Consider the following 21,788-nt stretch of genomic DNA (forward strand, 5'->3'; position numbering starts at 1 on the left):
GCTCTAGCTCGCTAACGCTAAGCTAACCTCCTTGTTTTTAGGGAAACAGTGTTTTTTTTATTGATTTTCAAATAAGATGTACTCCCTCCATCCGAAAAAGTGTGTCCCTCGAATGGATGTATCTAGCACCAAATTACTGCTAGATACATTCATTTGATGGACAAGCTTGGGACAAGCTTTTTCGGACAAAGGGAGTAGATGGTGAGGTTCAAAACAAAAATAATCCATACAACCAAAAGGAAAGTACAAAAAGCAAAACAAACAAAGGCAGAAAATACAACACATACAACAAAGCTATCGAGTGTTGTATCTGAAAACCTGAACCCAATCCATGAGGCCAGTGAGCTCCTTTCTCTTAGCCGTGTAGGTAAACCATTTTACTTCCTCCTTAAATCGACGCCTGCAATTATAGAGATTTGGAGGAATGTGCTTGAAGATGAAGTCGTTCCTTGTGGTCCAAATTGCCCATGAGATCAGTATAATAATGTCCATGGCAAAAGGCAGATTTAGCAACTGTTTGCGATGGGCAACTTCGTCTTGAATATCTGTCCCAGTAGGGAGGGTTCCATGAAGGACAAACATATTGCCAACAGAGTTTTGCAAAAGGGCATACGAAGTACAAGTGATCCCTTGCCTCCAATGCTGGTCTATGACACATGACACGTGTAATCCTGAATGAAGAAGTTCTTTCTCTGTACCATAACTCTTGCGTTATGTCTGTGATTAATCAGCTAACCTCCTTTTCCAGACTTGTTTTCATTGTGTGGGCACCTTTTCCATTCTACGTGCACGGCCGCAATCTTCCTTGCCGGATTTGAGCGTCACGCCTCACATGATGTCCAATTTGTACCTGAAGTAGAGCAGCAGCACAATTCTTAGCGCAACAATGTTTGTGACAACGATCAAGTAACTATAGCTCAATGATAAGTCTCCACTTACTTCTTTTAGTTAAGTTGTCACTTAGTTGGCGGTGAAGCATTTACTCTCCGATGGAGAAGAACTTGTTGATCTCTGCTGCCGGTGGAATCATTGCTCTTGCCTCTAAGTCTAAGTGGAACGATGTCGTGGTCGTCGTTGTTGTCGGATAACTCCCGTGTTTGTGCTCTGATCTGCTTGCTCAGCGACCAACATGACGACGTTGTCTCTCTCCTGAATTACCACAACTTGGGACAAATTAAATCAGTTAAAGATGATCCCGGAGAGTAGGAAGCAACAGACAATTTTGGAGAACTCCATGGGTGAGCGAGTAACATAACTCTCCCATCCAGTGCACTCAAAGACACTTATGAAGCTCTCCATGCCAGAGCTCACGCACGCCTGCAGACCAAGACACCAGAACCTAATCTAGTAATTCAACAACAGAAACGGCCCAGTCAACAGCTCAAATTAACATGAAATTCTAGAGCTCCCACTCACCTTGCTTCATCACTATTGATACATCTAGTCCCCACGTGCACCGCAGAAGATGCAGTGCTTTAGCAGCGCGACCCCGGTCACATTCAACTCCATTAGTGATGGAAGGTGTGTGCACACCTGCACATTAAAGAAACAGATTCATACCTTCTCCATTAGTGAAACACACAAGCTGGCAAACCAGGGAATGCTTAGCACAAGTGGCTTCAGATTCACATGTGGTGTCAACATTATATGCAAATCCAAAAGATGAAAATAGCAATATGATCACGTCAGAGGTCTGTCCAATGAAAGATATTTGAACACGTCTGTATAAAGCATCAGGGACAACACTAACCTGCATAGACAATTTGATGGAATCCACCTTCACATTCACATTTACATTTGCTATGCTAGTCCACCGAATCAGACGTATCAACATAATAAAAGATATCAACAAAAGAAGAATGCATATCCCATATTAAAATTCTAGGAATAGTTGGTTAAAGTATCTCCTTAAGAGTGAAAAGTAATGATATTTTGTGTAGCGACGATAGGCATCATTTGAGTAAATATATTTTTATCCCGCTGAAAGGATTGCATTAAGAATTGTAAAGAGTATTCAGAGAAATTAGAGACCTTGTAGTGTATGTTGAAGAGCGCCAAGTCGAGTTATGGCAAATATAATCAAATGATGACATGAACATAAAAATGGCACATGATTTCTACAACTGATCTAATGAGCTAAAATATATATTTGAGAGCTCTTTTTTTTATCGGTGATTTTTCTGAAGACATAAATGGAAGCTTTGTACAATATATTAGAACATTTAAGTAATAACAATATCATGGTCAAAGGAATAACAACCAACCATTCATGAGCTGCAGGCAAGTGTAAATAATTTGTATTCTTATGCTACAATATCGACAAAGGAAAGCAACTGTCATGAGATGCAGTCTTCCTTATATCTCCACCCAAATAGGTATTTCTAACATAATTTAACCAATTTCTTTTATTTATATGTTTTCTCGGGATGGATTGTGCAAACAAAATACTACAACATGATGCACCGGCCATCCCTTTAAATGCAGCCGTCATCTCCGTCACGGAGTCACCTGAGACCTCATATACCCTGCACTCGAATCCATTAATCCCCTACCTCTTATCCGCCAATGACGACCCACCTCTGCTACCGGTTCTTCTTCTTCCTCTCATCGCTGCTTTTTTTCGTCCACAACCCGCTCACCTCTCCCATAATCATTTATAGTGCCCGCGACATCATGCACCCCACACTCAAGTCTGTTAACCCCCCGCGCCTCTCCTACACCGGCGACAACCTGTTGTAGCTACTATTCTCTTCCTCCTGCCGCCTACCTTTTTCTTCGTCCACTCTAACAACCCACCCACCTATACCTGCCCAACCACTTCCCACCACCATCCACGACCAGCAAGTGTTGTCACACACTACCTCATCGGCCCCTACCCGAGTCGGCACCTCTGTCGCCGGCAAACCCTCTAAACCCTGCCGTCATCTCTAGTGACTGCGACGTCCCGCACCGGTGCGCTCCTTCGCCGGCGATGCCATGGCAAGCCACATCGTCGTCACCTTTGGTGAGGTCCTAATGAGCTGTCACCAAGGATGCCACGACCAACCATGCAGGGCTCAGGGCTCTGCGTGCATTGCTAGCGGAAAAATGGTGTCATCGAGAGGAAAGCACGTTCCAAAATCATCTTAATGAACGTGAGCGTGTTCAGGCCTACTAAGCTCCAAACAGATCTCTATAAATCATGTTAATCATGCATCATAATCACCTTTGATGAGGTCCTAATGAACAGATGTAAAAATAAATTAGCAAGCTAAAGTCTTTCACTCTTCACACACGGACCCAATACGAGCTAAAAAAAGCTCATAATATTTGGTGAGACCAGTGTAAACAAAGCAAAACAACAACAAAGAAGTAAATCTTATCTGATCTCTATACCCCAAGCGTTTGAGTTCTCTATCATTTTGGCTTCCTCCAATATAGAAGCACTTACTGCAAAGTTTTTGCATACATCTTATTTTCATATAATGCATCCTATCTGGGCAAAACTATATTACAGAACTATTGATGGAATTTAAGCCATAAAGAACAGGATAAGCATCTCTAAACTCCATAAGATCGTAAGTTATATGATTTTTCAATAAAAGGATCAAATACTAAAATTTATCCATCCATACATGTTTCAAGTTTTACTCGATTAGAAACATGTTTCCAGATTGGTACTGCTCCTAAGGTAAACAAAATAGCTATAGGATTTGTACTTACATACGATCTCTTGGAGTGCCTCTCCTTCCTATTAATTTCGGCCGAGACGTACATAATAACACAGAGCAACATCAAATCAAGCAAGATATGTATGATCAGCTCTCTGAAAGCGGGAGCATCTAATCTTTTATAAGACAATACTATATGCCAATGTTTCAAGCTTGTACCACAAAACTGAAACTGAACTTTCAGATCTTGCTTCCCAATTGCAAAGGTAAATGTACGCCACTCCAAGGAAATAATAAGGGAGTAAGGGGCTGTTTGGATGGTGCCCAAGCCAGCCTCGCCAAAACAAGGGAATGTGCCGCCGGGAACTCGCCCGCACGCTGCTGCAGAATAACACGGGTAACCAAATAATTGGTTGAGATCCGAAATTTTGGCCGTGAACCAAACACACGCCAGCCTGCCGACCAATATTTTGGAAGGGCAGCCACTGGCTGTCATCCAAACAGGGCCTAAACCATCTGTATTGTGGTTCATTTCAGTAAAATTTGCAGCTGGGAATAAACTAAAGATCAACCAACACTGGAGATAAACTTCACGGGTCAGGAGCGCAGGGCCCTCTGTCACTGCTGCCTAGTCCTCCCTGCTCCCGCAGAGCGGGCCCGCGTTACCACCGAGCCGAGGTAGCTGGCCATTGCGGAAGAAGGGACAACCATAGGTCGATGTGCATCTATGGCTTCCCCGTCGTTCATTGCCGCAGTTCCCATAGCTCAATGGGATTCTTTAATATTTGTGTTCGATGTCCCTTATCACCCCCTCGTTTTCATTAGTGGTTTGATAAATTGATCCGTAGACATCTGGATGAATGAACAGAAATTTTAATTCCTAATTGCTTTAAATATTTGAATTCCAAACAGTAGTTTCGAAAGTAGACATCTTGTCTTGGATCTAATTGATTGTCCAATTCACATATTCTGGTAAACTTGCAGAAATTGCAGTATATCGGGCATATACCTTGTCGCCTTAGTACTTTAATTTGTCGTGTCACCAAAATTGTATAGGCTAGCCAGTTGGTTCTCTTTTTATCTGTGAAAATAACACTAAATTGCTAAACGTTCTAGAAAGATCAGCACCAAGTATATTATCCCGCAAAAAAAAGCACCAAGTATATTATGTCCACCTAATTAAACACTGTCTTATTTGTCCTACAAAATGCAGAACAAAACTTTTGAGTCAAATTTGTAAGCAAGATCAGTTTCATCAAGTCCTGTCGTATTTTTCAAGTTAGGAAGTTAAATAATGAGCAACTATTTTGGAGGAAATAATAATGATCAACAGTTATTTTGCTGCTGCAGATGTCCATTATTTTAGGAGGTGTGGTTTCTTTATGCAAGGAAAGTTGTTATGGTGCTTTGAAGCCAGTCATTTGTCCACCCTAGATATTCCTACAAACAAAGGCCGTGCACAATAGTTTCAAGGATCACATTTCATCAAAATATGCAAATATGTTAATCATGAACATTTGCAGGCATTCTCATAATGACTATTTTTACAAACCCACATGCTACAAGGTTCCACTTTCATATGCAAGAACTATTACTCCCTCACTATCTTGACTCATATGTCTGATCATATCTTCCGTAATAGCCATGCCCGCAAGAACCATCAAGCATTAATAAATTAAGAAAATAACAGTCTCACAACAAGATGCATAAAAGGATTATAAACTATTTGGATAGCGAAGGCTACTCAGACACACCTCAACTTACCGATGTATTATGTAGGATAGTAAATGATGCCTACAACAAACAGAACATTGTGATTAATAGTGGTGGTAAAAACAATTGCCGAAACATCCCTAACTAATTAAGAAACTATGATTATATACTGGTTCTTCAGGCCTGAGAAATTAGTCATAATTCTTGGCTAGAGAATAAATCTGATTATAACAAAAAAAATATGTAGATTTCTCATGTGGTGCGGAGTGGACTGTTCAGCAAAAAATAACAGACAAGCTCAGATCATTTGAGGTGTTCAATGGAAATTATGAAAAACATATTGGTAGGAAGCATGAGTTACATGAAGCCCACATATCTTGATGCTTGTGGCGATAGCTACTTTTTTCTCCTTGGCCATTTGTTCCGCTGAGCCCCTCCTCTTTAATACATGCAGATTGTTTATCTTCAGAATATTCATCATGAAAATGTCAAGTTTTGATAATTGATGATCAAAAGGAGCAAACTCACTGACCATCCTCTGTCTGGCTCCTTGTCCCAATCCATTTTCTCTGCTTCCAACTTCCTGCAGCAAACCAAAAATGTAATCCAATATAAAAACTCAAGAATATAACAGTTATATTGAACTTTGCACAACAAACATGGGGAAATCCACTTTTGGTTAGTGTAACTCATATTCAGATGTACTGTAAGACATGGGAAAAGTGACTAATAAAGCTTAGAATCAGAGTTACATTAAACTTAGAGTAGAGATTACAACACATCAAGAGGCAAAACTTACAGTGAATTTGGTACAACTACTAACACAAACAAAGCTGAAAATCAAAGTAGAAAAGCAAGTCCTGACTACTGTAACTTCAGAGTGCTGCAAGTGTAAAAAATCAACAAGAAAATTATAATGAGATCGTAATAACAAACCTGTAGTTTATGTGCTTGAGGAATTTATAAGTTTTCGTCCTTTGGATCAATTCTTGTCAAAGACTGTAGGTGACTAATATATCATCCAGATTTTTGGTATCCTATGACACTTCAGAAGCAAAAAAAGTTACAACCGTTTAGAAAGTACAGTGAACCCAAGAAGTCATTTTTGTTGCATCTGAGGAACAACATGCGGTTCACAGTGATGGCAGCGGTCGGGCCATGTTCATAGAGCCAATGGCAACCAGCCGATCACCCCATGCGCCACACATGATGAACTAGGCCACCTTGCTTGCACCCCTGCGCAAGGCGTGATGGAGCATCGGGTGGCGCCACCTCATCATCATCTTCGCTGATGTACCACCACAGGTCCACAACAACAGGGGCATGGCGCCGTTTGGCCCGGCAGAAGCATGCCGAGCTCATCCCAGTCGGGCGCATGTGTGGACACTTCGCACCCGAGCGCGTGGGTGTATGCGTAGATGACGGCGCGCAAGGCGTCGAGGAGGTCTGGATCAAAGAGGATCCACGATCTGAGGCCTCTTACCCTCCCTCCCAATCAATGTCCACCTCTCTAACGATTGTGAACGGCTCGGAAAGGAAAGAGAATGGTAGAGAGGAAACATTGTCTCGATGTAAAGTTCCTCCTTGTTCCATGTTGTTCGTCATCCCTGTTGAAGAAGAAACATCATCTCGATGTTAAATCATGGTGATTGACTCAAGGGAACAGAGAGGAAAGACACCTCCTTCAAGCGAATTCAACAATTGATGTGCCGCAGCGAGCGGTGGTTTATGATCTCCCTCGCCAAATTCTCATCAATCCGCAAACAAATTAGGACACCCAAAAGTTTGCCCCGTTACTAAATTTGCAGCACGAGAATCCTGACGAGACAAGAAAACCTCGACCGAGCGTCCCATGCTCGTAGTCCTACACGAGGCAACGGTGCGATGCGAGGGGGCGGCGGCGCAGAGACGACCATGACCGGTTGCAGTCGAGGTAGAGGCCTCCCTGATCGTGGCCGCTCACTGGCCTGCGGTGGATGCCGAAGAGGAGCACCATGGAGGGTAGGAGCGGTTGCAGCCGACGGGGTGAGGAGGGTGAGGCGAACCAACGATGGCGACGCAGGGAGAAGCACCACCGCGACAGTGAATGAGGTGGTCGTGGCCCCGCCGGCGATCTGCGGGACGAGATCGACACACACCTCGGGCTGCTCTGCTCCGACGACGTGGAGGCTCTACGGTGGCTCCCCCGGCCGGATCTGGCCACAGGAAACAGATCGAGGGGGCGGCGGCGGAGCAGTAGGGGCGGCGGCGGAGCGGGAGAGAGGTCGCATCTGGATCGAGAGGGGGGGCGTCGTACCGGTTTTTCTCTGGATCGAGAGGAGGGGGTGTCGTACGGGTTTTTCCTTAGCGGCGGGAGGGGTGGGAGAGGTGACGAAAAAAAATCAAAGGTGGGAGGATGACGAAAAAACCCAGCAAAAATAAACTGCGCAGACTACTCACCAAGTCGTCCATTAGGAGTAGAGATAAGTGCACAACTAGCAATTCTCCACAGGGCAATTCCAGCGCCGTGCATTAAAACACCCCTAAACATTCGAACAACGCGGTTTGGACAGTTTTTGCCATCCAATGCCATGCATCGATCAAACATCCGCGAACCGGTCCGAACATCAAGATTTCCACAAACTGAAAGCAAACCGGGTGAGTTTGCGGGCGTCCAAGCGTGATCTACGTTGGTGTCCAAATGTACGGTCCCAGTGAAAGCCCTTCCCACATGTTTTTCTCTACAATCCTTGCCATGAATTCATGCCGCTCCAAGCCGATGTGGCGGGGTGGCAACCTACTGCATTCATGCCAGTCAGAACGACGTGAACGGGCGGATGACCAACATCGCTTCAATGTGGACGCAACGACCAAGAAGTGTACTCCGGCCGCTGCACCTGCATTGAAAAGGAGTTGGTCCGGCTGCCCTAGCTATTTAAGGCAGGTAGAGCTCGCCGGCAAACCCTATCTCTTCTTCTCTGCACATCGTCACGGCCTATCGTCCTCTCATGTGCATGCCAGAACGATGAGCAAGTCCGGCAGTTGGTTCTCGACATCAGGGGTGGAAACAAGGGGAGCTCTTGATCGTGGCACCACCGCCCACAGTCTCCGAATACGTCGACATTCACCACCCTGACGGTCAAGGAGGAGGTGGTGCTCTCTGACATCAACAAGAAGTAGCAGCATCCGCCCTCCTCGCGCAAGGCAGTGTGTGAAGACGACAATTTTGAGGAGCACATAGAGTTACTCCTCGAGCGGTCACTCCGTGACCGCGGCCCGCCGCTACTGCGCAAACGTGGCTTCCAAATTGTACGCCGCGTCAAGGAGGAGCCGCCATGCAAATTGCGGCATATAAATCGGATGTCGCATCAAGGAGGAAGACAAGGAGGATCTAGCGTCGCCGCCGTGCATCCAGACCCACCGCTTTGTCCAGCTAGAGTTCCCACTGCATCATTTCTGGTGCGGCAAGGAGGTGGCACCACCACTACCCCATCGACAGTACGGGAGCCAGTGGCGCCCAATGAAGGAGGAGGCACCTGACCCGGTGCTGGCCATCGCGCGCTCCACCTCCTCCACTACCTCGATTGTGGTGACGGTCCTCCTTGCGCACCATGATGGTGACCGATAAAGTAGCAGCCTAACAAGCATGTTGGGCAGCATTTGCTACATCCGACGTGGCACTAGATTGGTTCGCGCCGACCCAAAACTCGCGTTGGCATGGGCCGAGGATTGATCGAGGACCACCGCACATACGTCTACCAAGCTCCAGAGCTGGATTAGCAGCCAGCTCCTCAAAGTGGGGTTGGAGGAGTCCGACCACACCACACGTGCCCTTGCCAACAATGGCAAGGGCAAGAGTGCGTCTGCCAGCCAACCGTCGTAGCTAGGCAGCTGCACCGGGAGTGCACAGTGGCAACATCTGGGTTGCGATGACCCATGGCAGACCTTCCACCGCTGGAAGGATGACAATGACAATGCGACAAAGATGGAGGGGACATCGATGGAGGTGTTGGCGGCCTCATAGGCCTTGCTTATGACGTCGCCTTCGGTACCTCGCTTAGTTTAGTTTAGGTTTAGTAACATTTTGTTTGGTTTGGTAGAATTTCATCCTTTTTGTTGTAAATATATCAAAATTTAACAAATATGTTTTTTTGGGGCTATAAGGCACCACATGCAACTGTGGCAACTTTTGCAGTGTCTAGCACTTTTTCTTGTTTCGCTCGCACTTTTTATTCAACACAACTAAACATATGTATGTGTGATCATTCTATGTTTGCATAAACAGGGCTTCCATCCGCACCCACCATGCACATATATACCTACTTCTTTGTGATGCTAAAAAAACATAGTTCTTTGTATTGTTTTCTTCCTATCTACTCTTTTTATGTGTTTTTTTGCATAGCTTCTTTGTTGTCAGGGTAATTTCACATGTCAATTTTTTGCAACTTCATCACACATTAGTAGCCATTTTTTGTACACTCACATTACACTATCCCATCACTGGAACATATTCTAACACATGACAACTTTCTCATCCACACTCTGTGTAAAGATTAGCTAGTAAACACGACAAATCTATCTCCAATTTGAGGTCAACATCACTCACAACCACATGGCAACATTGTTGGAAATATGCCCTAGAGGCAATAATAAAAGAATTATTATATTTCAATGTTCATGATAAATGTCTTTTATTCATGCTATAACTGTATTATCCGGAAATCGTAATACACGTGTGAATACTTAGACACAATATGTCCCTGGTGAGCCTCTAATTGACTAGCTCGTTGCGATCAACAGATAGTCATGGTTTCCTGACTATGGACATTGGATGTCGTTGATAACGGGATCACATCATTAGGAGAATGATGTGATGGACAAGACCCAATCCTAAGCATAGTATAAAAGATCGTGTAGTTCGTTTTGCTAGAGCTTTGCCAGTGTCAAGTATCTCTTCCTTCGACCATGAGATCGTGTAACTCCCGGATACCGTAAGAGTGCCTTGGGTGTATCAAACGTCACAACGTAACTGGGTGACTATAAATGTGCATTACAGGTATCTCCGAAAGTATCTGTTGGGTTGACACGGATCAAGACTGGGATTTGTCACTCCGTATGACGGAGAGGTATCTCTGGGCCCACTCGGTAATGCATCATCATAATGAGCTCAATGTGACCAAGGTGTTGGACACGAGATCATGCATTACGGTACGAGTAAAGTGACTTGCCGGTAATGATACTGAACAAGGTATTGGGATACCGACGATCGAGTCTCGGGCAAGTAACGTACCGATTGACAAAGGGAATTGCATACAGGGTTTGATCGAATCCTCGACATCGTGGTTCATCCGATGACAACATCGAGGAGCATGTGGGAGCCATCATGGGTATCCAGATCCCGCTGTTGGTTATTGACTGAGAGCGCCTCGGTCATGTCTGCATGTCTCCCGAACCCGTAGGGTCTACACACTTAAGGTTCGGTGACGCTAGGGTTATTAGGAAGACTAGTATGTGACTACCGAATGTTGTTCGGAGTCCCGGATGGGATCCTGGACGTCACGAGGAGATCCGGAAGGGTCCGAAGGTAAAGATTTATATATGGGAAGTTGTCAAACGGACACCGGGAAGCTTTAGGGTCATACCGGTATTGTACCGGGGCCACCGGAAGGGTTCCGGGGGTCCACCGGGAGGGGCCACCCCTCCCGGGGGGGCACATGGGCTGCGTGGGGCAGGGAGCCAGCCCCTGGTGGGCTGGCCGCACCCCCTCCCTTGGGCCCATGCCCCTAGGGTTGAGGGGGGAACCCTAGAGGGGGCGCCCCCTTGGCTTGGGGGGCAAGCCACCCTCTCCCCTCTCCCCTAGGCCGCCGCACCCCCCCTAGATGGGTTCTAGGGGGCCGGCCCCCTTCTCCCTTCCCCCTATAAATAGAGGGGTGAGGGGAGGGCAGCCGGACCATCCTCCAAGGCGCAGCCCTCCCCTCCCCAACACCTCTCCTCCTCCGTTGTGTGCTTGGCGAAGCCCTGTCGGAGTACTGCCTCTCCACCATCACCACGCCGTCGTGCTGCCGGTGGAGCTGTCTTCCTCAACCTCTCCTTCCCCCTTGCTGGATCAAGAAGGAGGAGACGTCTCCCGTCCCGTACGTGTGTTGAACGCGGAGGTGCTGTCCGTTCAGCACTTGGTCATCGGTGATTCGAATCACGTCGAGTACGACTACATCATCACCTTGCAAGCTTCCGCACGCGATCTACAAGTGGTATGTAGATGCAAACTCTCTCCCTTGACTCGTTGCTTAGATGAACTCATAGATGGATCTTGGTGAAACCGTAGGAAAAATTTTAATTTTCTGCAACGTTCCCCAACAGTGGCATCATGAGCTAGGTCTATGCGTAGTTCTCTTTGCACGAGTAGAACACAATTTTATTGTGGGCGTGGATTTTGTCATCTTACTTGCCTCTACTAGTCTTTTCTTGCTCAACGGTATTGTGGGATGAAGCGGCCCGGACCAACCTTACACGTACGCTTACGTGAGACCGGTTCCACCGACTGACATGCACTAGTTGCATAAGGTGGCTGGCGGGTGTCTGTCTCTCCCACTTTAGTTGGAGCGGAATCGATGAACAGGGCCCTTATGAAGGGTAAATAGAAGTTGACAAAATCACGTTGTGGTGATTCGTAGGTAAGAAAACGTTCTTGCTAGAACCCAATTGCAGCCACGTAAAAGATGCAACAACAATTAGAGAACGTCTAACTTGTTTTTGCAGCGATTGATCATGTGATGTGATATGGCTAGAAGTTGTGATGAATGATGAATTGTGATGTATGAGATCATGTTCTTTGTAATAGGATTCACAACTTGCATGTCAATGAGTATGACAACCGGCAGGAGCCATAGGAGTTGTCCTTATTTTTTGTATGACCTGCGTGTCATTGAATAACGCCATGTAAACTACTTTACTTTTTTGCTAAACGTTAGTCATAGAAGTAGAAGTAGTCGTTGGCGTGACAACTTCATGAAGACACGATGATGGAGATCATGATGATGGAGATCATGGTGTCAAGCCGGTGACAAGATGATCATGGAGCCCCGAAGATGAAGATCAATGGAGCTATATGATATTGGCCATATCATGTCACAACTATATAATTGCATGTGATGTTTATTATGTTTATGCATCTTGTTTACTTAGGACGACGGTAGTAAATAAGATGATCCCTTACAAAAATTTCAAGAAGTGTTCTCCCCTAACTGTGCACCGTTGCTACAGTTCGTCGCTTCTAAGCACCACGTGATGATCGGGTGTGATGGATTCTTACGTTCACATACAATGGGTGTAAGACAGTTTTACACAGCGAAAACACTTAGGGTTAACTTGACGAGCCTAGCATGTGCAGACATGGCCTCGGAACACGGAGACCGAAAGGTCGAACACGAGTCGTATGGAAGATACGATCAACATGATAATGTTCACCGACGATGACTAGTCCGTCTCACGTGATGATCGGACACGGGCTAGTCGACTCGGATCGTGTAACACTTAGATGACTAGAGGGATGTCTAATCTAAGTGGGAGTTCATAATTTGATTAGAACTTTATTATCATGAACTTAGTCTAAAACCTTTGCAAATATGTCTTGTAGATCAATGGCCAACGCTAATGTCAACATGAACTTCAACGCGTTCCTAGAGAAAACCAAGCTGAAAGATGATGGCAGCAACTATACGGACTGGGTCCGGAACCTGAGGATCATCCTCATAGCTGCCAGGAAACAATATGTCCTAGAAGGACCGCTAGGTGACGCTCCCGTCCCAGAGAACCAAGACATTATGAATGCTTGGCAGTCTCGTGCTGATGATTACTCCCTCGTTCAGTGCGGCATGCTTTACAGCTTAGAACCGGGGCTCCAAAAGCGTTTTGAGCACCACGGAGCATATGAGATGTTCGAAGAGCTGAAACTAGTTTTTCAAGCTCATGTCCGGGTCGAGAGATATGATGTCTCCGACAAGTTCTACAGTTGTAAGATGGAGGAAAACAGTTCTGTCAGTGAACACATCCTGAAGATGTCTGGGTTGCACAACCGTATGACCCAGCTGAACATTAACCTCCCAGATGAGGCGGTCATTGACAGAATCCTCCAGTCGCTCCCACCAAGCTACAAGAGCTTTGTGATGAACTACAACATGCAGGGGATGGAAAAGACCATTCCTGAAGTGTTCTCGATGCTGAAGTCAGCAGAGGCTGAAATCAAGAAAGAACATCAAGTGTTGATGGTCAATAAGACCACTAAGTTCAAGAAGGGCAAGGGTAAGAAGAGCTTCAAGAAGGACGGCAAAGATGTTGCCGCGCCTGGTAAGCCAGTTACCGGGAAGAAGTCAAAGAATGGACCCAAGCCTGAGACTGAGTGCTTTTATTGCAAGGGGAAGGGTCACTGGAAGCGGAACTGCCCCAAATACTTAGCGGATAAGAAGGCCGGCAACACCAAAGGTATATTTGATATACATGTGATTGATGTGTACCTTACCAGTACTCGTAGTAACTCCTGGGTATTTGATACCGGTGCCGTTGCTCATATTTGTAACTCACAGCAGGAGCTGCGGAATAAACGGAGACTGGCGAAGGACGAGGTGACGATGCGCGTCGCGAATGGTTCCAGAGTCGATGTGATCGCCGTCGGCACGCTGCCTCTACATTTACCTACGAGATTAGTTTTGAACCTTAATAATTGTTATTTAGTGCCAAGTTTGAGCATGAACATTGTATCTGGATCTCGTTTAATACGAGATGGCTACTCATTTAAGTCTGAGAATAATGGTTGTTCGATTTATATGAGAGATATGTTTTATGGTCATGCTCCGATGGTCAATGGTTTATTCTTAATGAATCTCGAGCGTAATATTACACATGTTCATAGTGTAGATGCCAAAAGATTTAAAGTTGATAACGATAGTCCCACATACTTGTGGCACTGCCGCCTTGGTCACATTGGTGTCAAGCGCATGAAGAAGCTCCATGCCGATGGACTTTTAGACTCTCTTGATTATGAATCGCTTGACACGTGCGAACCATGCCTTTTGGGCAAAATGACCAAGACTCCGTTCTCCGGAACAATGGAGCGAGCAACCAACTTGTTGGAAATCATACATACCGATGTGTGTGGTCCAATGAGCGTTGAGGCTCGCGGAGGATATCGTTATGTTCTCACTCTCACTGATGACTTGAGTGGATATGGGTATGTCTACTTAATGAAACACAAGTCTGAGACCTTTGAAAAGTTCAAGGAATTTCAGAATGAGGTAGAGAATCAACGTGACCGAAAGATAAAATTCTTACGATCAGATCGTGGAGGAGAATACTTAAGTCACGAATTTGGTACACACTTAAGGAAATGTGGAATCGTTTCACAGCTCACGCCGCCTGGAACACCTCAGCGAAACGGTGTGTCCGAACGTCGTAATCGCACCCTATTGGATATGGTGCGGTCTATGATGTCTCTTACCGATTTACCGCTATCATTTTGGGGATACGCTCTAGAGACAGCTACATTCACTTTAAATAGGGCACCGTCTAAATCCGTTGAGACGACACCGTATGAATTATGGTTTGGAAAGAAACCTAAGCTGTCGTTTCTAAAAGTTTGGGGATGCGATGCTTATGTCAAGAAACTTCAACCTGAAAAGCTCGAACCCAAGTCAGAAAAATGCGTATTCATAGGATACCCTAAGGAAACTGTCGGGTATACCTTCTACTTAAGATCCGAAGGCAAGATCTTTGTTGCCAAGAACGGATGCTTTCTGGAAAAAGAGTTTCTCTCGAAAGAAGTAAGTGGGAGGAAAGTAGAACTCGATGAAGTACTACCTCTTGAGCGGGAAAGTGGCGCAGCGCAGGAAACCGTTCCTGTGATGCCCACACCAACTGAAGAGGAAAACAATGATGATGATCAAGGTACTTCGGATCAAGTTACCGCTGAACTTCGTAGGTCCACTAGGACACGTTCCGCACCAGAGTGGTACGGCAACCCTGTCCTGGAAATCATGTTGTTAGACAACAATGAACCTTCGAACTATGAAAAAGCGATGGCGGGCCCGGATTCCAACAAATGGCTTGAAGCCATGAAATCCGAGATAGAATCCATGTATGAAAACAAAGTATGGACTTTGACAGACTTGCCCGATGATCGGCGAGCGATAGAAAACAAATGGATCTTTAAGAAGAAGACGGACGCGGATGGTAATGTTACAATCTATAAGGCTCGACTTGTCGCTAAGGGTTATCGACAAGTTCAAGGGATTGACTACGACGAGACATTCTCTCCCGTAGCGAAGCTAAAGTCCGTCCGAATCATGTTAGCAATTGCCGCATACTATGATTATGAGATATGGCAGATGGACGTCAAAACATCATTCCTTAACGGGCATCTTAAGGAAGAACTGTATATGATGCAGCCGGAAGGTTTTGTCGATCCTCGGAACGCTAACAAAGTATGCAAGCTCCAGCGATCCATTTATGGACTGGTGCAAGCATCTCGGAGTTGGAACATTCGCTTTGATGAGATGATCAAAGCGTTTGGGTTTATGCAGACTTATGGAGAAGCCTGCGTTTACAAGAAAGTGAGTGGGAGCTCTGTAGCATTTCTCATATTATATGTAGATGACATACTCTTGATGGGAAATAATATAGAATTTTTGGACAGCATTAAGGCCTACTTGAATAAGTGTTTTTCAATGAAGGACCTTGGAGAAGCTGCTTATATATTAGGCATCAAGATCTATAGAGATAGATCGAGACACCTCATAGGTCTTTCACAAAGCACATACCTTGATAAGATTTTGAAGAGGTTCAAAATGGATCAGTCCAAGAAGGGGTTCTTGCCTATGTTACAAGGTGTGAGATTGAGCTCGGCTCAGTCACCGACCACGGCAAAAGATAAAGAAGAGATGAGTGTCATCCCCTATGCTTCAGCCATAGGATCTATTATGTATGCCATGCTGTGTACCAGACCCGATGTAAACCTTGCCGTAAGTTTGGTAGCAAGATACCAAAGTAATCCCGGCAAGGAACACTGGACAGCGGTCAAGAATATCCTGAAGTACCTGAAAAGGACGAAGGACATGTTTCTCGTTTATGGAAGAGACGAAGAGCTCGTCGTAAAGGGTTACGTCGACGCTAGCTTCGACTCAGATCTGGATGACTCTAAGTCACAAACCGGATACGTGTATATGTTGAATGGTGGAGCAGTAAGCTGGTGCAGCTGCAAGCAGAGCGTCGTGGCGGGATCTACGTGTGAAGCGGAGTACATGGCAGCCTCGGAGGCAGCGCATGAAGCGATTTGGGTGAAGGAGTTCATCACCGACCTAGGAGTCATACCCAATGCGTCGGGGCCGATCAAACTCTTCTGTGACAACACCGGAGCTATTGCCCTCGCAAAGGAGCCCAGGTTTCACAAGAAGACCAGGCACATCAAGCGTCGTTTCAACTCCATCCGTGAAAATGTTCAAGATGGAGACATAGAGATTTGCAAAGTGCACACGGATCTGAATGTCGCAGATCCGCTGACTAAACCTCTCTCGCGTGCAAAACATGATCAACACCAGAACTCTATGGGTGTTCGATTCATCACAATGTAACTAGATTGGTGACTCTAGTGCAAGTGGGAGACTGTTGGAAATATGCCCTAGAGGCAATAATAAAAGTATTATTATATTTCAATGTTCATGATAAATGTCTTTTATTCATGCTATAACTGTATTATCCGGAAATCGTAATACACGTGTGAATACTTAGACACAATATGTCCCTGGTGAGCCTCTAGTTGACTAGCTCGTTGTGATCAACAGATAGTCATGGTTTCCTGACTATGGACATTGGTTGTCGTTGATAATGGGATCACATCATTAGGAGAATGATGTGATGGACAAGACCCAATCCTAAGCATAGCATAAAAGATCGTGTAGTTCGTTTTGCTAGAGCTTTGCCAGTGTCAAGTATCTCTTCCTTCGACCATGAGATCGTGTAACTCCCGGATACCGTAAGAGTGCCTTGGGTGTATCAAACGTCACAACGTAACTGGGTGACTATAAATGTGCATTACAGGTATCTCCGAAAGTATCTGTTGGGTTGACACGGATCAAGACTGGGATTTGTCACTCCGTATGACGGAGAGGTATCTCTGGGCCCACTCGGTAATGCATCATCATAATGAGCTCAATGTGACCAAGGTGTTGGACACGAGATCATGCATTACGGTACGAGTAAAGTGACTTGCCGGTAACGAGACTGAACAAGGTATTGGGATACCGACGATCGAGTCTCGGGCAAGTAACGTACCGATTGACAAAGGGAATTGCATACAGGGTTTGATCGAATCCTCGACATCGTGGTTCATCCGATGACAACATCGAGGAGCATGTGGGAGCCATCATGGGTATCCAGATCCCGCTGTTGGTTATTGACTGAGAGCGCCTCGGTCATGTCTGCATGTCTCCCGAACCCGTAGGGTCTACACACTTAAGGTTCAGTGACGCTAGGGTTATTAGGAAGACTAGTATGTGACTACCGAATGTTGTTCGGAGTCCCGGATGGGATCTTGGACGTCACGAGGAGATCCGGAAGGGTCCGGAGGTAAAGATTTATATATGGGAAGTTGTCAAACGGACACCGGGAAGCTTCAGGGTCATACCGGTATTGTACCGGGGCCACCGGAAGGGTTCCGGGGGTCCACCGGGAGGGGCCACCCCTCCCGGGGGGCCACATGGGCTGCGTGGGGCAGGGAGCCAGCCCCTGGTGGGCTGGCCGCACCCCCTCCCTTGGTCCCATGCCCCTAGGGCTGAGGGGGGAACCCTAGAGGGGGCGCCCCCTTGGCTTGGGGGGCAAGCCACCCTCTCCCCTCTCCCCTAGGCCGCCGCACCCCCCCTAGATGGGTTCTAGGGGGCCGGCCCCCTTCTCCCTTCCCCCTATAAATAGAGGGGTGAGGGGAGGGCAGCCGGACCATCCTCCAAGGCGCAGCCCTCCCCTCCCCAACACCTCTCCTCCTCCGTTGTGTGCTTGGCGAAGCCCTGTCGGAGTACTGCCTCTCCACCATCACCACGCCGTCGTGCTGCCGGTGGAGCTGTCTTCCTCAACCTCTCCTTCCCCCTTGCTGGATCAAGAAGGAGGAGACGTCTCCCGTCCCGTACGTGTGTTGAACGCGGAGGTGCTGTCCGTTCAGCACTTGGTCATCGGTGATTCGAATCACGTCGAGTACGACTACATCATCACCTTGCAAGCTTCCGCACGCGATCTACAAGTGGTATGTAGATGCAAACTCTCTCCCTTGACTCGTTGCTTAGATGAACTCATAGATGGATCTTGGTGAAACCGTAGGAAAATTTTTAATTTTCTGCAACGTTCCCCAACAAACGTAACTAAAAATATATGGCACTCTAGCTCATCCCTTATTTTTTTCCTATATTTTATTTTGAATCAACCGAAGGGTTAAAGAGGGAAGAAGTGGCTATCCACCAAATGTCCTCATGGCAACTTCATATGTCAACCTTTTGGCAACTCCATCACACATTGGATGCCATTTTTTGTTCAGTCACACGACGCCGCCCTTGCAACACATTATAACACATGCCAACTTCTTCACCAACACTACGTGCCAGAATTAGTTAGTAAAAACAACAACTATGTGTCTCTATCTACAAATTTATGGCAACATCACTCTAAATCACATGGAAACATTACTCAAGAAACATATGGTAGTGTAGCTCATCTTCAGATTTTTGTTTCTTTATTGATCTTCGTGAAGCAATTGAAATGGTTGGATAGGCGCATGACAACATTATCAACTACGCGCCAAGCACCGGATTGTGGGCAAGTTGGTGGTGGAGTTTCGAGTTGGCCGGTGTGGCCATTGTTGTTTCTTTTTCTGTTTCTCTTCTTTTGGAGGGGCTTTGCACAATTGTCCTTTCCTAATGTTGTGGTTTTCGACCTTGTTTCCCTTGTAAGCAGAGCAATCTGTATTTTCGTATTCATCTTTGAATGAACTTGGCAGAGCTCCTGCCTTTCTCCTTACACAGAAAATATATTTGTTCTCCACTCTAAGGGTGTGTTTGCTTTGAGAATACAGTGGAACTAGACGAGTTGACTTTGTCTCTAGCCCACCATTCCAGTGTTTAGTTAAGGATGGTACAGGAACCAGGTAATCCTCGGGGAAGGAATATTCCCTCCATATGCTTCATCAAGCTATTCCACCAAATCAAAGGAATCACCTGGTTATTCCTCTCCTATGGATAAAAAAAAGGAAAACACCCCGTCTCACTGCTCGCTCACCCCCCACCCCACCGGACCACACCTCGTCGCGCTCGTTCTTTCAGCCGAATTTTGCTTGACATTGTACATTGCTAATTGTTAAAACCAAAAATACAATGAAAATGTTGCTGGAAGTTATTGTTTAATGCAAATTGTTATATTTATTTTAGTTAATACTACATGACATGGATATGCGAGGTAATCTTACCACAAGGTGAGTCGAATCAGATTTTTATCATTTTATATCTTAAACCATACATAGGAATGAAGAACCCGTGACATTTTTTACCTCCAACCGAACACAAGAATGACACCAACCATTTCTTCCGAAACGAGACCATGACATACCATGCCTTTTGGTTCTCAAACCAAACACATCCCAAGGTATGGCAATACCTTCCCTCGAAAAAAAGGTATCACAATACCCTGGCTCGACTGCTTGCTCGCTTTGGTGCGATCGACGTGTGTGGATTTGCAATTGCATTCCATCTGAAAATATTCTTCCCGAAGGAAACGACCTATACGGAGTACATGACCGGGCAGCGCCCCTCTAAAATCCTCTCCCTCTTGCTCCACGAGCTGCCACCGCACACCATCTCCGGGAAGGCTACCTCGGCCATCGCCTGCCGGACCGCCCCCTCCAGGGCCCTCATGCCGGCACCGACATCGCGGCCCTCCTTGCACAACACAAACAAATGGCTCGCCCTGCCTCCCAGAGAGGCCGTCTCTGTTCTCAGCACCCTCAACCCGAGGCCACGGAATGCTCCGGTCAGACCCACGAAGAGGCCCGGCCGGTCGTCGCAGCTGACGGTGGCATGAATGCACGTGGTCCGGTTGTCGCTGGCGGCGGTGTAGCATTGGACGGTGATCTCGTTGGCCTCCGGAGGGATGGGCACTGTTGCTTGCAATCGTGTGGTTTCAGTTGCTTTCCTCTTGAGTTCCTTCACTTGGTTCACCACACATGCTAACAAGGTGGCCTTGTCCATCTGGTCATACAAGATAAATATCAGTATTATTTAGCAATGTTGTTACCAAATTTTCTAGTTTTTCAGGAAAATGGTGTTTCTTTTAAGAATGAAGTTGTTTCAGCAGCAAATTCAGCTACCCTGTCAACTTGGTTTGAGGGATTGGTTTCGTCATCTGCCTAACTGTTTTTTCGAAACGGATCTCTGGCTGACTTTTCAGTATGAACAAAACAAGAAGTGGTCTGACCTGGTTAGCATCAGGGATCATTCTCCTCAGCGTGGCCAGGTGGGTATTGATCCTCTCCCGGCGCCGCCTCTCCGACTCGCTATGGACCTTCAGCGACCTCACCTCCGTCGCGCTCCTACCCGACGACGACGACAACTCCGGCGCGCTAGTGGGAGCCTGGCATGTTGCCATTGGTCTAGGCCACCATTTTCTCCTCACCAATGCGAGAAGCAAAGTCTCTACTCACTCAATCGCAGTGGAACATACAAATGATGGATGGAACGAACAATGGACTGCTGCCTGAAACTGAGAAGAGCAACGAGTGTGGTGAACAAAGCGAGGGGGTGGCTAAAGCCTAAAGGTAGTGTACTAACTAGTGCAGCTGTGCAAGGAGGAAAAGAGCTTGTCTCATTTCTAGCTAGGATGGATGGATATGGCTGCGATAGTGAGGGGATCACCTCATGATATAATGTGCATGTGTTTCTTATATTATTGAACAAGGACAATCACCACCCCCACCCAAGGACGTTGTTTTTCAACACTGGTTCCCCACCAGGGGTTGCTTCTTTGGACCAGCATGCATGTTATGTCAGTCATCTTGTATCTTGGGACCTGTCATGAGTGCAGAGATCGGCTTGTCATCACTGAATTTTTACTGTCCGATTCACACGTGCAACTTCTTCCTACAAACTGGTTTCGACATCTTTTCTTCCTTTTTTGCGAGAAAACTTCCGACAACAACCATCTACCTGATTTGGTGTATACAACCAAAAGTTTATCCAAACGATGCCTAAGAGCATGGTTAATAGTGCACGCAACAACAGATTATATGAAGTTATCATCTCAGGTATAGCCAATGTAATAGCTCACTTACAATAGTTAGACTATATGTTAATATTGTCATCAAAAAATCAATATGTGGCTTACCATTTTCTACCACAAAGGTTGTTGAACCTTGTGCTACAGCCA

General features: G+C 46.1%; 1 protein-coding gene and 1 long non-coding RNA gene across 6 annotated transcripts; both read right to left on the bottom strand.

Moving 5' to 3' along the window:
• Positions 1–195: 195 nt before the first annotated feature.
• Positions 196–7,685, bottom strand: LOC123113795 (uncharacterized). 5 transcript variants are annotated; one of them, XR_006456210.1, is made up of 6 exons: positions 7,043–7,685; positions 6,300–6,970; positions 5,896–5,946; positions 1,417–5,802; positions 940–1,317; positions 196–850 (listed from the first exon to the last, which is right to left on the bottom strand). It is a non-coding gene; the product is annotated as an uncharacterized lncRNA (long non-coding RNA). The 5 variants fall into 5 exon arrangements; XR_006456226.1 differs by having other exon boundaries at positions 1,417–5,444; positions 5,725–5,802; positions 6,300–7,685; XR_006456206.1 differs by having other exon boundaries at positions 940–1,339; positions 6,300–7,685.
• A 12,406-nt stretch (positions 7,686–20,091) lies between these two features.
• On the bottom strand, positions 20,092–21,269 carry LOC123088833 (transcription factor AIG1). Its single transcript, XM_044510925.1, has 2 exons — positions 20,841–21,269; positions 20,092–20,614 (listed from the first exon to the last, which is right to left on the bottom strand). The coding sequence occupies exons 1-2, from the start codon at positions 21,009–21,011 to the stop codon at positions 20,147–20,149; spliced, it is 639 nt and encodes a 212-aa protein (XP_044366860.1). The 5' UTR covers positions 21,012–21,269; the 3' UTR covers positions 20,092–20,146.
• Between the last annotated feature and the right edge of the window lie 519 nt (positions 21,270–21,788).

The sequence above is a fragment of the Triticum aestivum genome, chromosome 1B (assembly GCF_018294505.1).
Source record: "Triticum aestivum cultivar Chinese Spring chromosome 1B, IWGSC CS RefSeq v2.1, whole genome shotgun sequence".
Lineage (NCBI taxonomy): Eukaryota > Viridiplantae > Streptophyta > Magnoliopsida > Poales > Poaceae > Triticum > Triticum aestivum.

Excerpts from the sequence above, each read along its gene's own strand:
- LOC123088833 (XM_044510925.1), bottom strand. The coding sequence starts at position 21,011 with ATGGCAACATGCCAGGCTCCCACTAGCGCGCCGGAGTTGTCGTCGTCG. Across the intron at positions 20,615-20,840 it reads TGATCCCTGATGCTAACCAG|ATGGACAAGGCCACCTTGTT; the intron begins GTCAGACCACTT and ends TTGTATGACCAG.